Genomic DNA, 14,509 nt, shown 5'->3' with positions numbered 1-14,509 from the left:
GGACACACAAGCTAGAGATGGCCAAAATTGCTAGCTGCAAACAAACAGGAGTGGCTGACGAGCAATGCTGTACTGCTCCCTTGATAATATGAAAGAGTCCATAGCCAAAGTACCGAAATCTTTCAAGCGCTAAGCAGTAAGCACTTGCCCTCCGCACACAAACCCTAGATCAGGATTCTAGAAAGACTAGATCACCAGAACCTACGACAGCCAAAACTTTATTGATAGCAAGCTCCAAAGACATCCTGCAGGGAACGTCTGAGATCCAGCGAGTCCAATGACGCCATCACGCTGTGAACGTCTGTAGATCACGTGACTGTAACGGGCGGAATTTTCGAAAAACAACCAGCTTCGCGGGAATGGAACCGGGCTCCTGGGGCCCTCAGTATTCTCATCCCCGCCGGTGTCACGTGACTGTCCCCTCCGAGAGTCCCGCTGCTGGAGTGTTTCTGCGACGATGAGCCGAGCCCGGGTTGCGAGGAAACATGGCGAGCAGCATCGGGGGGAGGATAGAGGTATGCTGCGAGCTGAGTGTGTGACTGGGAGCTGGAATGGAAGCTGGGTGGTGCTGGCTGAGCACGGTGCAGCCATAGAAGCCGATAACGCTGCTGGCTCTTGCAGGTGGGAGGCGTCCCGTCTCCGGGGACGCTGATCCCCAGCAGACTCCCCTCCCCCAGCTGTCATGATGTTATGCTTGCTGAGAGTTGTTGTTGTTGTTATGCAGTAATGGTTGCTGTCAGTTGGGACAGCGGGAACACAGCCGGGCTGGCAACTATGACTTTTCCCGGTGTCACTTATATGCCAGGCTCATTAGTAGCCACATCACCTTGTGTGCTCAGTACAGGCTGCTGGCACCATGCTGGAGAGGGTCCTCACCTTCCTCTTCCCCAACCTGGCTCCCAAAGACCATTCTCCTGATGGAGGGGAGCAGGAAAAACACAGTGGGGCAGGCTGCATCCCCTTGCTTCAGGGGGAGAATTCCATAGAGGTATTGGTCTGACACATCGGACATTTAATCTTGCCATACACTATACAGTTTGAATGTATATTCTTCACTCAGTTAGCTACATCTTTTGTATAACATCTTACCTGAGCTCTATATCTAAATTATTATGTTTAATCTGCTGGTCTTCCCATTACACATATGTTGAGAATATTTTATACAATCAAATTGTATAGTGTTGGCCAACTGAATTTGTGATTGAGCCTGATCAATGCCTGTCAAGAATGACCTACCCTGGTCATTTTATTTTTGCATAATCTTTAGCTACAGCTTAGTATTATGTGCAGTGTGCTGAGAGCTATAGTTGAACAACTTTCTGTGTTCCAATTTTCTTTCTAGGACTTCAAGGTCCTCAACCTCCTTGGAAAAGGCTCATTTGCCTGTGTTTACAGGGCACAGTCCATACATACAGGCATCGAAGTAGCCATCAAAATGGTAAGTCATTATTTGCAGTAATTATGGATTAACTCGAGTGTTTTCCTTTCTTAATTGTACCCACTGTATCCAAATTATATGTGTATTTAATTATTATTGGAGTGGGTTTTTTGTTTTGCCATTACAGATCGACAAAAAGGCTATGCAGAGGGTTGGCATGGTCCAGAGAGTACGTAATGAGGTAGAGATTCACTGCCAGCTGAAACACCCATCTATCCTGGAGGTAATTTTATCTACTTGAAGCACAGTGTAGAAGAGTTTTTTTGGGGGGATAAGATGGCTAACCCTTGTCTTGTGTTTGTTCTAGCTTTATAATTATTTTGAAGACAGCAACTATGTCTACTTGATTCTTGAGATGTGCCATAATGGGGAGTTGAACAGGTTTTTAAAAAATCGAAAGAAGCCCTTTACAGAAAAAGAAGGTGAACGGAAGTTGCATTGTGTGTGATGCTATTTTTTCCTTTCGTTTGTATTGTTGGGAGAGAAATGTTGGTGATGCAATTTATTTGGCTGTCATGCTCATCCTAAGGCTTCAATCCTCAGGGCCTGTTTCCACTACACACAGATTGGATGCAGAAAAACTGACTCCAATGAATGCCTATGGGCCTGTTTCCTCTAAACACAATTTTTCTGATGCAGATTTCCCCATAGGCATTCATTGGAGTCAGTTTTTCTGCATCCAATCTGCGTGTAGTGGAAACAGGCCCTTAATGGATAACTGAAGCGAGGGATATGGAGGCTGCCATATTTATTTCCTTTTAAGCAATACTAGTCCCCTGGCTATCCTGCTGATCCTCTGCCTCTAATACTTTTAGCCGTAGACCCTGAACAAGCATACAGATCAGGTGTTTCTGACATTATTGTCCGATTTGACAAGATTAGCCACATGCTTGTTTCTGGTGTTATTCAGACGCTACTGCAGCTGAAGAGATCAGCAGAGCTGCCAGGCAACTTGTATTGTTTAAAAGGAAATCAATATGGCAGCCTCCATATACCTCTCACTTCAGCTGTCCTTTAATGGAGTGAGTTACTAAAGCAGTGCTGTGAAGTGGTGCTGTATTTATGTTCAGTGTAGCTGAAAGCAGAACTAAAATTAAAAGCACAGCAAATAAGTCTTCTTACTGCGCATTCATTTTTAGTAAATCAGCTGCTGAGAACTAGTAACCTACAACAGGCATTCTGTTAGGAAAATGAGAAATCATGAACTGCATGTTGGTTAGTGTCATGGTAAACAGTCACAGCCAGGAAACAAAGATAAACAATAAATCTAATGCAGTAGAATGTTTAGGTGGTCTGCCTGGGGAGCTTGCAGTAAATGGCAGCACTGCACTGTGACACTGACAGCCACTGGGACTGTGTCTCTTTGGAATTTCAGTCACTTGCGGCTGCACTCGATCATTTCAATCTGGCTACAAAGCATTTCTAAAGGGGGCTACTCCTAACTACACCTCCCTTCAATCACATTGTGTGTGGATAGAATTAAAGAGACTCTGTAACAAAATTTTCAGCCTTATTTCTTCTATCCTATAAGTTCCTATACCTGTTATAATGTGGTCTGTCTTACAGCAGCCTTATCAAGTTGCACAGTGGCTGTATTATCTCTCTTATATAATCTAATCTTATTTCCTCTGACGGCTTTGTCGGGCTCAGGCAAGAATGAGCTACCTTGCTTGTTATAGGTTGAAGCTATACACACCCTCTCCACGCCCCCTGCAGGCTCTGTATGAGTCAGACTGAGCTCCTCTCAGCCTATCACAAGCCATGTCTTTTGTGTGTAAACACTGCCTAAAACTGGCAATTACAAGCCAGGATTGCAGCAGAGAGTGTCAGAAACAGCACAGAGGGGCCCAGGAGAACATAATGAATAGAATGGTATGCTTTTTTTTGTAAGAGTTTTAGAGTACAGATTCTCTTTAAGCTGGGTTTACAATGAATCAGTTACTTTCAGCTATAGCGCAACAGACAACTGATGAGAAGGAATTTTTAATGTTTCCTAATGAGTCAGTTTACATCTATGTTATAATGCATAGATGCAAACAGGGCTGTGGAGTAGACAAAAGTAAAAAATCATCCAACTCAGAATCCTCAGTTTATGAAACCACCGACTCTGCCTTCAGGTACCCAAAATTACTCAGACTCCTCAACTCCGACTCCGCAACCCTGAATGTAAAGGGACTCCCAGGGAAATATGGGAAAACCTTGTCAGTTGTCTGTTGCATTATAGCTGACAGCACCTGATTCACTGTAAACCCAGCCGTAATAGGAAAGGGCATATTCGATCTTGAGAAAGGGAAAAATCAAGAGAGCTGGAAATTGTTGAAGAGCTTGGTATCCTAAAAAAAAAAAAAAAAGCCAGAATGCTAAATCCCGTGTACATTTCAATTTGTGTGCGTTTTATTTATTTTTTTCCACTGGATAGTTAAAGAAAAGTGATCTTTAATTTGTCTAATGGGTAATTTTTGGTTCCACAGCTCGTCATTTCATGGAGCAGATAGTGAAAGGAATGCTGTATCTTCATTCTCATGGCATCCTACACCGAGACCTCACCCTTTCCAACCTCCTTCTCTCCAGTGACATGAACATTAAGATTGCAGATTTTGGCTTGGCAGCTCAACTGAAGTTGCCGAACGAGAAGCACTTCACAATGTGTGGCACACCAAACTACATTGCCCCAGAAATCGCTACCAGGAGCGCCCATGGCCTGGAGTCAGATGTATGGTCTTTGGGCTGCATGTTGTACACCTTCCTTGTGGGACGACCCCCGTTTGACACAGACAATGTGAAGAATACTTTGAACAAAATAGTTTTGGCAGATTATGAATTGCCCAGTTTTTTATCCAGAGAAGTAAAGGATCTGATAGTTCATTTATTACGCAAAAATCCTGCAGACAGGCTAAGCCTTTCATCTGTGCTGGACCATCCTTTTATGACTGGATATTCTTCAGGCACATGTGATGATAGGGCTGCTGTTGAAGACTCCATAGATAGTGGCCATGCTACAATCTCTACTGGCTTCACTGGTTCCTCTGGGGTCAGTGTCAGTGGACGCCTCCAGGAGAAAAGGATTTTATCAGGGCCTCCTCTTCCTAACAAAATAAACATCTTCCACTTCAAGGACAGACAAGCAGGTGATGCTTTGACAGGAGATGGAGGAAGCTTCCATAACCACCCGAAAGATGCAAACGATTTTTCAGAGACAAGGGGTAGAAAAGCAGTAGACGAAGACAGGCCACATTCTCGCTACCTTCGCCGGGCTCACTCTTCTGACAGAACCGGTGCCTCTCGCAGTCATAATCCTAGTAAACCAAGCAGCTTCACTGACAGATGCCACTCTGTGGAGGATCTAAATAAAGCTGGTCAGCTGATTGGCTATAGGACCTCTGCTTCTTCTCCTGCCAACAGCTATGTGGATATTCCTAAGATGTTCTCAGACAAGGTCAACCATGGCTCCTTAGACAGGCACACCTCTCCACCAGTAAAGGAAAAAACACTGTAAGTAAAACACCTTATTAGATCAGAATATGACAGGTTAATGTGTGCGCATGTGCTTTTTGTGTTTAACAGGTGTATAATAAAAGGTGGTGATGATCTGCTCAAATTCAGCTTCATCAGCATATCTGAAATAATGTTTTGAGTTACTGTTTGCAGCCAGTCATCTTCTTCTCTTTTATGTTGCTATAGTACATTGGAAAGCCAGAGACCAACTACAGGCAAAATTGACTTTCATTTTTAGGTGGGAACCAGTGGATAAGTAAGATTCTGGCCTCTTCTTAATTCTGAGGGAGAATCAAAACACCAAAGACCTGAGAGGTTGTTCTGATGTGGACACAATGTGAGTGCTGTAAAGCGGACCTGAACTCAGAACTTCCTCTCTGCTCTAAAAGATAAGCGACAGCATAATAACTTACAGAAAAAAAACTTTTTTTTTGTTAAAGTTTATAGAGCTCCTCAGAGATGCGGCAATGTAGTTAGTTCCTGGTTTGCTGGGAGCACAGGAAGGGTTAAACTCCTTTGTTTACATATTTGCTCTCAACTCGTCAAAGTCAGCAGAAAAGCGGGAGCTCAAATTTTAACCTAGTAAACTGTCTATTATGAGTTTCTGATACTTACATGTGCCCTTGTTTCACTGGTCTCCACTCCATTTTGCTGCTTTGCTACACCCCACCCCCTCCCTGTTTTTCACTCCGACTGAAGCCAGTTAAAGCACCACTACTAAACTTCACATGTCCAGAACACTACCGGCCGTGGTTTTTCTACACAGCGAGGCGGAAGCTCAGAGTGGGACAGAGCATGCATTGCTCCTTTGGCTTCTTTGACTCTCTTCAGTTTTAGCCATGAGCAGAATGTGCAGAGTGCCATGATGGGAGAGGAGCCTGCCGAAACAAGGGGACCTGTAAGTATCAGGACCCTATAATACACATGCATATGTACTTTACTTATACAGATCAGGTGATTTGACTTTGGTCTGACTCCAATGGCTGCATGCACATTTCAGGTGTGTAACTAAAAAAAAAAAACTACTAAAGTCAAAAGTTCAGCATGACAGCCAGGCATTTGGAGTTGGTTATAAGGGAATCAAGATGGCAGCCTTTATATGACTCTCACTTCAGTTTCCCTTTAAGGTGATGTCTAGTTATACTAGTGAAATAATGTTTGGGTCAAATCAAGCTGTACTGATGTATTAAGCGCGTGGCTCAGAGCTGTTGCAAATTGCTTTCAGTTAGTTGCTAATTATCCACAGGGGATTATGGCATCTCCTACAGATGGCTGCAAAGTCCCCCAGGGGTGTTTTGGTAATGATTCTATGATACTGATGGGCTTTAGATTGCTTATTTGTGTTTAATGCTAAAACAGGCACAAGTCTCGGTCCCTTCACTCTGGTTTATGGGATGGATATAGAGCCTTATGGAATACAGGTAAGGTAAGAAGCTCCTCTGTAAGAGCCCATGTCATTTGCTTATAGCGGACAGACCTTGGGAGCCTGGGCACGTAAACATTGTGACTCGTGTCTAACATCTTCAAGCTGTACTATTATTTTTATAACCGAAATCTGTATTTTTGGGGGGCTTCTTGGAAGCACCAGTAGTTGCCAGATTAATCTGCTTGTTTCCTGAGTTGTATTACCCGCTGAACCAATATTTTGTCAGTGAATAATACTACCTTATAGTGAACAAAATACTGTATAGTCATTGTTCTATGTCATTGATACATTGTTGGCAGACTGTTTAGTATTGTTACATTTGTGTGCTTTCTTTATACAGAATATCTATTGCATTCTTTATGAATATGATACAGAATAACTAATATTTTAATCATTTCACTTGACTTTTTTATACTATGTTTTTTTCATGGGTATAGTGTGGCAGGCAGAATATGCTGTAGGAGAAGATGTTACTTGTCTGTTGACATAATTTATTTTGTTAAGAAGAAAATCACTTGTTGAAGGTTTTGTGTTGCTGACAGGTAAATTTTTGTAGGAAGAGTATTTGATTCTGCTTTGTGTTGGTAGTGTTGTAAAGCTGTTTGCTCCTGATACAACTGCTTCCTTTGTCTTGTGGAGGACCTGCTGACGGAGTTTGTTTTCAGTTTGCGTATAAGCTTACGTTAAATTACATGGACGCATAGCCTTTTATTATGTGTGCTGCTGCACAATCGTCCTGAGCTCTAGGCTGGGATTCCGCCAAATAGCCTCGCTCAGTGTTTCTGTCAAGTAGCCTGTGACTTCCCCTCCCTCCATCAGACTGAAGCAGCCCTGCCACATAAGCCCAGAGTTCACTGTTTCAGCTGGCTCATTTCCGGTCATATGACAAGAAAAAGTGTTGTACAGCAGAAGGTAATGGCAGTGCTTCCAAACAGACGCTGCACCTGATTGACTACCTGCACAAGTATGCAGAGCTCAATTAACAGGCAGATTACACACCTTGCTGTCTTTTGAAGAAAAAGTGTTGTGTTTTTTATGAAAGCCTGTAGCTTTATAAAGACTATAGTTGTAGTCTTCAAACCTAATGCAATTAGAGTAAACTGTACTGTAACGCATATGGGTATACATATACTCCTCCTGAAAACTCATACTTGTACATGCTACCTATACATAGGCATTTTCCTCATCTCCACATTACGTACATTGTTGCTGCTCACTGCCTTGAAGTGAAACGCTAGCAATAATTATAGATGTCCTTAACATTTTAGTAAGGGCATTAAAGAGGAACTGTAGTCAAAATAACATTACGTTGCCCTTTTTTTTTTTTTTTTTTTTTTCTCTTTTTTTTACAATATTTATAAATTGTTTATTCAGTGTTTGCCCACTAAAGTCTCTTTCCTCTCCCTGATTTATTTTCTGAAATGTATCACAGGCAGAAACCTCTTTGTTACTGGCATTCTCTGTGGAATGTTTATTTACTGAGCGTTTTAAAGCCAGTAGAAAAGATCTCTGATCTCTAAAGAGCCCATACAGTGGTCGATTTCAGCCATCGAGCGATTCTATAGAATGAATCGATTAGAAATCAATTCTTTAAAATCTATTGATCGTTCGATTTGGGACTGATTTTGACCGATTTCAATGGATTTGATCTGACAGGATGGAAGATGTAGGTCGATCTGCTGCTGGTAGCAGATCCATGGCCCATAGAGTTGCATTGGATCTAAAGGTAGCCATACACTGGTCTATTTGCCATCAGATTCGACCAACAGATAGATCCCTCTCTGATCGAATCTGATCAGAGAGGGATCGTATGGCTGCCTTTACTGCAAACAGATTGTGAATCGATATCAGCCTGAAACCGTTCACAATCTGTGGTGGTGGTGCTGCTGCCACTCCTTCCCCCCCCGCATACATCACCTGCTCCGCCGGCACGACTCCCCCCGGTCTCCGCTGTCTTATTCTCCGCTCTGGTCTGGTCTCCGGGTCCGGCAGGCTTCACGTCTTCCTGTCTGGGGGAAGTTTAAACAGTAGAGCGCCCTCTACTGTTTAAACTTCCTGCCGGGACAGGAAGAAGTGAAGCCTGCCGGACCCGGATACCAGCGCGGAGAAGAAGACAGCGGAGACCTGGGGAGTCGCTCCGGCGGAGCAGGTAATGCATTGCGTCGGTCGTCGGGCACTCGAACGCCGCAAACGACGCGCTCCCTACCCGCGGGCGATCGACGGTAATTTCCCGCACGGAGCGATCGACGGGACCGATCTATTTCGTGATGAAATAGATCGAAATTTAGCGTTAGCGATTTGACAGCAGATTCGATCCCAGTGATCGAATCTGCTGTTGATCGGCGAGGAATCAGCCTAGTGTATGGCCAGCTTAATGGTCCAATAATGCATTTAGATAGATTTCCAATAGATTTCATTCTGAAATCTATTGGAAATCTTTTCCTAGCGTGTGGCACACATCAGATTCCTGTCAGACTTGACAGGCATCTGACAGAAATCTATATGATGGTCGAATCTGCTGCAAATCTATAAATGTATGGTCACCTTAAAGAGAACCAGAGAGGAATAATTAAAAGTTATTTATACATACATGGGTCTTCCCGCAGCTGCAGAAACCCTAATCGCTCCCACGCTGCGGTCCTCAGCTTCCTCAGTTCGCTGCTGCGGGTCCCGTCACTTCAGCCCGACTGGCCAGTCGATCGTAGCTGAAGTGCAGTCCTTGCGTACCTCTCCAGCGGCTGCTGGAGAGATACGCAAACAGCGCACTTCACTGGCGTAGGCTGGCCACGCCCCCTAGAAGGACGGGACCCGCACCGGCGAACGGAGGAAGCTGAGGACCTCGGCGTGGGAGCGATTAGGGTTTCTGCAGCTGCGGGAAGCCCCAGGTATAAATAACTTTTAATTATTCCTCTCTGGTTTCCTTTAAGAATGCTCGGGGAAGGGGGAAGCTTTCCGCACGATAAACAGCTTAGGCTAAGCCAGTGTTTCTCAACATTTTATTGGCATGTACCCCTTTTAAAACCCTGTACTCACCAAGTACCCCCTAGCATAGTAAACATTATCACAAGTACCCCCTTTACAAATATATATTTAATCATAGTACATGATAATATTCTGAACAATTTCCAAGAATTTACAATTGTTTTTAATTAGCTAAAACACTAATTTGGGGTTGTTTACATAAGATTTATCATTTTCTAAAACTCTAAATTTGTTATTCTTGGTTAAGTATATCAAGCCCGAGTACCCCCTGGAACCATCAGAAGTACCCCCTGGGGTACGCGTACCACACGTTGAGAACCTAGGGGCTAAGCTTCGAGGAGGGGGGGGGGGGGGGTGTCTACATATCAATATACAGCAATATATAGACACTGGAAGTGTTTTGATGCTGACACTTTTCTGTATATCTTAAATTGCTACGGGCAGTCAGTAGAGGATGCAGTGTTGTGATCACCCTGCCTTATCTCTGGTGTTCTCCTACTTCATGTGCTGCTGTTGTCTGCTTGCGGACAATAGGTACACTTGAGCTATGATTTGTTCATGTTCTGTATGTAGATATCTTTTTCAAGGCACTAACTAATCTCTTTCTTCTGGCCCAGTTCTGAATTCTTCTGTCCACCAAAGCTGACTTCTGCCAGGTCTGATGAGAGGTGTCCAACTGGAACTGTACAGCAATGGTTCGGAGCAATGCAGCTAAATGGTACGTTTTAGAAGCACAACTTTCACATTCTATTCAGCGTAGTTTATGGAAAGAGAAGTGTTCCTTGTTGCATCTGTTCACTTGAATTCACAAATCCTCAGGTTTAGTGACATTTAAAAATCAAATCTTTATGAAAGTGCAGCAAGAGAAAATATTTGTGTTTTAGTGAACATACCCCCTTGCAGCTGCATATGCCAGAGTGAGGAGTCATATTAGCCTTCAAACACAGTATCCATTTTTTTTTTTTTTTTTTTTTTTTTTACATCAGTATTAGTGATATAGCAATAGCCACAGTGGCTGCTGTGCAGCACGAGAGAAGACTGAAGCCCTATGCATGCCCTGTGTGTCTTCATCAGCCTGAAACCACCAGGCACTTGTTCATAAAGGACACCTGAAGTGAATATGAAGGGATATGGATGCTGCCATATTTATTTACTTATAAACAATACCAGTTGCCTGGCAGCCCTGCTGATCGATTTGGCTGTGGTAGTGTCTGAATAACACAAGAAACAAGCATGCAGCTAATCTTTTCAGATCCGACAGAACACCTGATGTGCTGCATGCTTGTTCAGGGTCTATAGCTAAAAGTATTAGAGGCAGAGGATCAGCAGGATAGCCGGGCAATTGGTATTGCTTAAAAGGAAATAAATATGGCAGGCTTCCATATCCCTCTCACTTTAGTTGTCCTTTAAATTACACCTGAAGTGAGGGATGTGGAGACTGCCATATTTATTTCCTTTTAAACTATACAAATTGCCTGTCCAACTGATCCTCTGCCTCTGTTTTTAGCCATAAATTCTGAACAAGCATGCACATCAAATGTTTCTGACTGAAGTCTGACTAGATTATCCGCATGCTTGTTTTAGGTGTGTGATTCAGACACTAAAGATGCATGAAAAATCAACAGGACTGCCAGGCAACTGGTATTTAAATGAAATAAATATGGTAACCTCCATATACCTCTCACTGCAGGTGTCCTTTAAGGGGCACCTTATGAACTGATATGCAGTCCTGCACAGGTTTCCTGCAGGCTTTGCATTTGTGGGGGGCACTTGTCATGTCTGCCTTTGTGTGTGACAATACATTGTCATGTCCTTTTTAATATCGTTTTGAAAAAGTGCTATCGAGTGTATCATGGGTTGTAGGCCCCATGTAATGTTTTGTTATGGGCCACTAGAATTTGTAGTTATGCCTTTCATTATCTTCCTTTAGTGAACATTTTGCTGATGCAAGAAAATACAGTTTTGACTACTTCAAACTGATTTGTCTGTCCTTTTACAGGTCAAATGCAAAAAGCTCAGGAGACAAATGTGAGTAATTTGGGTGCCAACTACTACTGCCAGCCAGCCATGAAACAGGAGGCTTTGCAGTACAACTGGAGTGATGTCAAAATGAAAAAAGCCACGGATTCCTCTCTTGAAAGTGTACACAAAGAACTGAGGAAGCTCCCCAAAGCTGAAGAAAATCATCACTACTTAAATGGAAGAATCCCCCAACAAGTTCCAGGCCATCGCAGCTTAAGGAGTATTGTTTCTCCACTAAGTTCTGACAGGCTGAAGCCCATTAGGCAGAAAACTAAAAATGCTGTGGTATGGATCATTTCTTTGCTGATGACAGCAAAATCATGTCTGATTGCATTGTCACATTAGAACACTGCCAGTGTAAAAGGGCTCTTGGTGGATGTGTGAGGTCATATTCATGCATGTATAGGACATAACTAAATTTATTGATGCTTGCCTTGCAGGGCTGGTTATGTTCTTTACTGATCTCTGCCCTGTAAAACCTTTGAAAATCAAAGCCAGAGATTCCCAAAGACAATTACATTTCTTCTACCAATTTTGGTAGATATTTATTCATACCTTGTCTGTCTGCTGTATGGTCATCACATTGTACACTGTAAACCTAGTTAACCTGACGAAAAGTTATTCTATGGGTTGAGTCCTGGGAGAGAACATAACCTAGGACCATGGTCTGTCAGACAAGTAATTGTTGGCTTAAATATTAAACACATTGTTGGACAAGGACACACATGTGACACACTTTCACATCTGTGGAAGGTTAGAATACCCAAACCTTGCTCAGGATGGGTACAAGTAAAATGCATGTCATGGTATAGACGAACAGTATATCAAATTGATCTAAATACCAAATGGCTTCAAAAAGTGGTGGAATTTATTTCATGACAGCATGCAGGGCTGTGGAGTCGGGCAAAAAATGACTCCTAATGAATTTGTAACTGTAATTAAAATAGAAAATATGATAAAATGTTCTATTTCTCAGATAATAGTCATTAAAAATAATGTATATATACAGTAATAGCTGTGCTTAGTCCACAAAAATGAAATAAACCAATCAAAATTAGTTACTTGTGCTGCTTCAATAAAGCAGTCCCCGTATTTTTAAGGTCAAATATACATATCTGATTGTGACTGTATATATGATGTGTACACAGGAATCTCTTATATATACTAAATAACATCTATGCTGTAAGAATAAAGCCTGATGTGTAGCTGTGTCACTAATATAGATGGTCAATGAGATGGGAATAATTCTGCACTGATGCTGATTTATGCAAATGTATGCACTCCCTTTGCTGATGAAATCAAATAATTTGATATGTTGTTAAAATTTGGTTTGGTGACTACAAATTAAAGGGTACCTGAGACGGATGAAAAGTAAAGTTTTTTTATACATACCTGGGGCTTCCTCCAGCCCCCTTCAGGCTAATCAGTCCCTCGCTGTCCTCCACCACCCGGATCTTCTGCTATGAGTCCTGGTAATTCAGCCAGTCAGCGCTGTCCGGCCGCATGCCGCTTCCACAGCCAGGAACATTCTACACCTGCGCAATAGTGCTGCACAGGTGTAGTATGCTCCTGGCGGGGGAGTGTGTGCATGCGCACTACGCCCGACTGGCTCAAGTACCTGGACTCATAGCAGAAGATCCAGGTGGTGGAAGAGGACAACGAGAGACTGATTATCCTGAAGGCGGCTGGAGGAAGCCCCAGGTATGTATAAAACTTTAATTTCATCGGTCTCAGGTTTACTTTGTTACACAGTAGTACAATACTCTACATATGCACTCTCCACAGAGCTGCAGGGAATCCACTGAGAATGCTGTGCACATTGAACACAGAGGTGTTGTCTATCACCCATAAACCTGGTTCAGATTGTGCATGAAGAATGTGTAATAGAGGAAGAATCTCCTTATTCTCCTGCAGAGTACCTGCACATCATTCTTACATGTACCCACACTTACATTGCCTAGGGCCTGATAGATGTTCTTTGTTCCGGTTTGTACCTTTTACAAGTACTCTTACCAAGGACTAGTTTTAGTCTAAAGGGAATAAATATAGTAGTCTCCATATCCTTCTCACTTCAGCTGTCTTGTAAAATTCCTAAGCGTTGGCAGTTAAGAGACGAATTTCATGTTACATACTTTTAATCAACAAAATTGTAATATGCAAATTAGAGGAGTCGGAGTCGGTGGTATCCTAAACTGAGGAGTCGGAGTCGGTGGATTTTTGGACCGACTCCACAGCCCTGACAGCATGTACAATCCTCCAACCACCAATGAGTCATATCAGAGCAACGGCAGGTCCCAGAAATGACTCCGTGGTGATCAGATGGTTGTGCATGTTGTCTCTAAATAAATTGCACTGCTTTTTGAAGCTATTTGGTGTGCAGAGCAATTTTTTTACTTTGGCTATCCATGGTCAAGCATCCGCCTGCATCTTGGATGTGTGCTATTCTACCTAGGAATTTTTTGATGGCATACACAGACTCTTCAACGTAGTATCACTTTCTTCATGTTGTACATAGACATTTTAATCTTACTCTAGAATTTTCCAGATTTCTCTGTACCTACCACTAACCCTTTGATAGGTCCAGTGTACACCAAAAACCTCTAGCAGATCTGCAAAACTCTACCGATTAGATGTTTTTTAAGCAGATTTCAGAGCGATTCTAGGCATGTTTAGAGACATTTTCTAAACATGCCTAGCATTTTTTGGAGCGTTTTTGTGTAGCAGATTACATATTGTTACAGTAAAAGCTGTTACTAAACAGCTTCTGTAACAAAATCGCCTGGAAAACCGCTCTGATCTAGCGTTTTTCAGAGAGGTTTTCCACTTTCCTATACTTTAACATTGAGGCAGAAATGCCTCAGAAATCTAAAAAATGCTGCAGCCCCCGAGTTTGCGTTTGTGGAAAAAATGACCCGCTCTGGTGTGCACCCTCCCATTCACTTTCATTAGCCAAGCTGTTTTCCCCCTGCAAGCATTTTAAAAAACGCTTCAGAACCGCTCTGGTGTGCACCAGCCCATTATCATGATGGCGAGTTGGTGAGACATAGAAGTGCTTTTTTTTTTTTTCCTTTTTACTTCTCTTTCTCCTTGTTTTTGACAGTGGAACAGGGTTACCTGGTCTAACTGTGCTCTGCTGTGGAGGCTTC

General features: G+C 42.7%; 1 protein-coding gene across 3 annotated transcripts in view; it reads left to right on the top strand.

Moving 5' to 3' along the window:
* Nucleotides 1-289: 289 nt before the first annotated feature.
* The window catches only part of PLK4 (polo like kinase 4), a 35,510-nt gene continuing 21,290 nt past the window's right edge, over nucleotides 290-14,509 (top strand). For all 3 annotated transcript variants that reach the window (XM_068280015.1, XM_068280006.1, XM_068279999.1), the window contains exons 1-7: nucleotides 290-515; nucleotides 1,343-1,438; nucleotides 1,566-1,661; nucleotides 1,746-1,860; nucleotides 3,910-4,930; nucleotides 9,959-10,059; nucleotides 11,341-11,648. In XM_068280015.1, coding sequence (XP_068136116.1) covers nucleotides 486-515; nucleotides 1,343-1,438; nucleotides 1,566-1,661; nucleotides 1,746-1,860; nucleotides 3,910-4,930; nucleotides 9,959-10,059; nucleotides 11,341-11,648 — 1,767 coding nt within the window. In that variant the 5' untranslated portion in view covers nucleotides 290-485. The remainder of the gene's footprint in view (nucleotides 516-1,342; nucleotides 1,439-1,565; nucleotides 1,662-1,745; nucleotides 1,861-3,909; nucleotides 4,931-9,958; nucleotides 10,060-11,340; nucleotides 11,649-14,509) is intronic.

The sequence above is a fragment of the Hyperolius riggenbachi genome, chromosome 1, assembly GCF_040937935.1.
Source record: "Hyperolius riggenbachi isolate aHypRig1 chromosome 1, aHypRig1.pri, whole genome shotgun sequence".
NCBI lineage: Eukaryota > Metazoa > Chordata > Amphibia > Anura > Hyperoliidae > Hyperolius > Hyperolius riggenbachi.
This window is presented reverse-complemented; position numbering and strand designations above follow the sequence as displayed.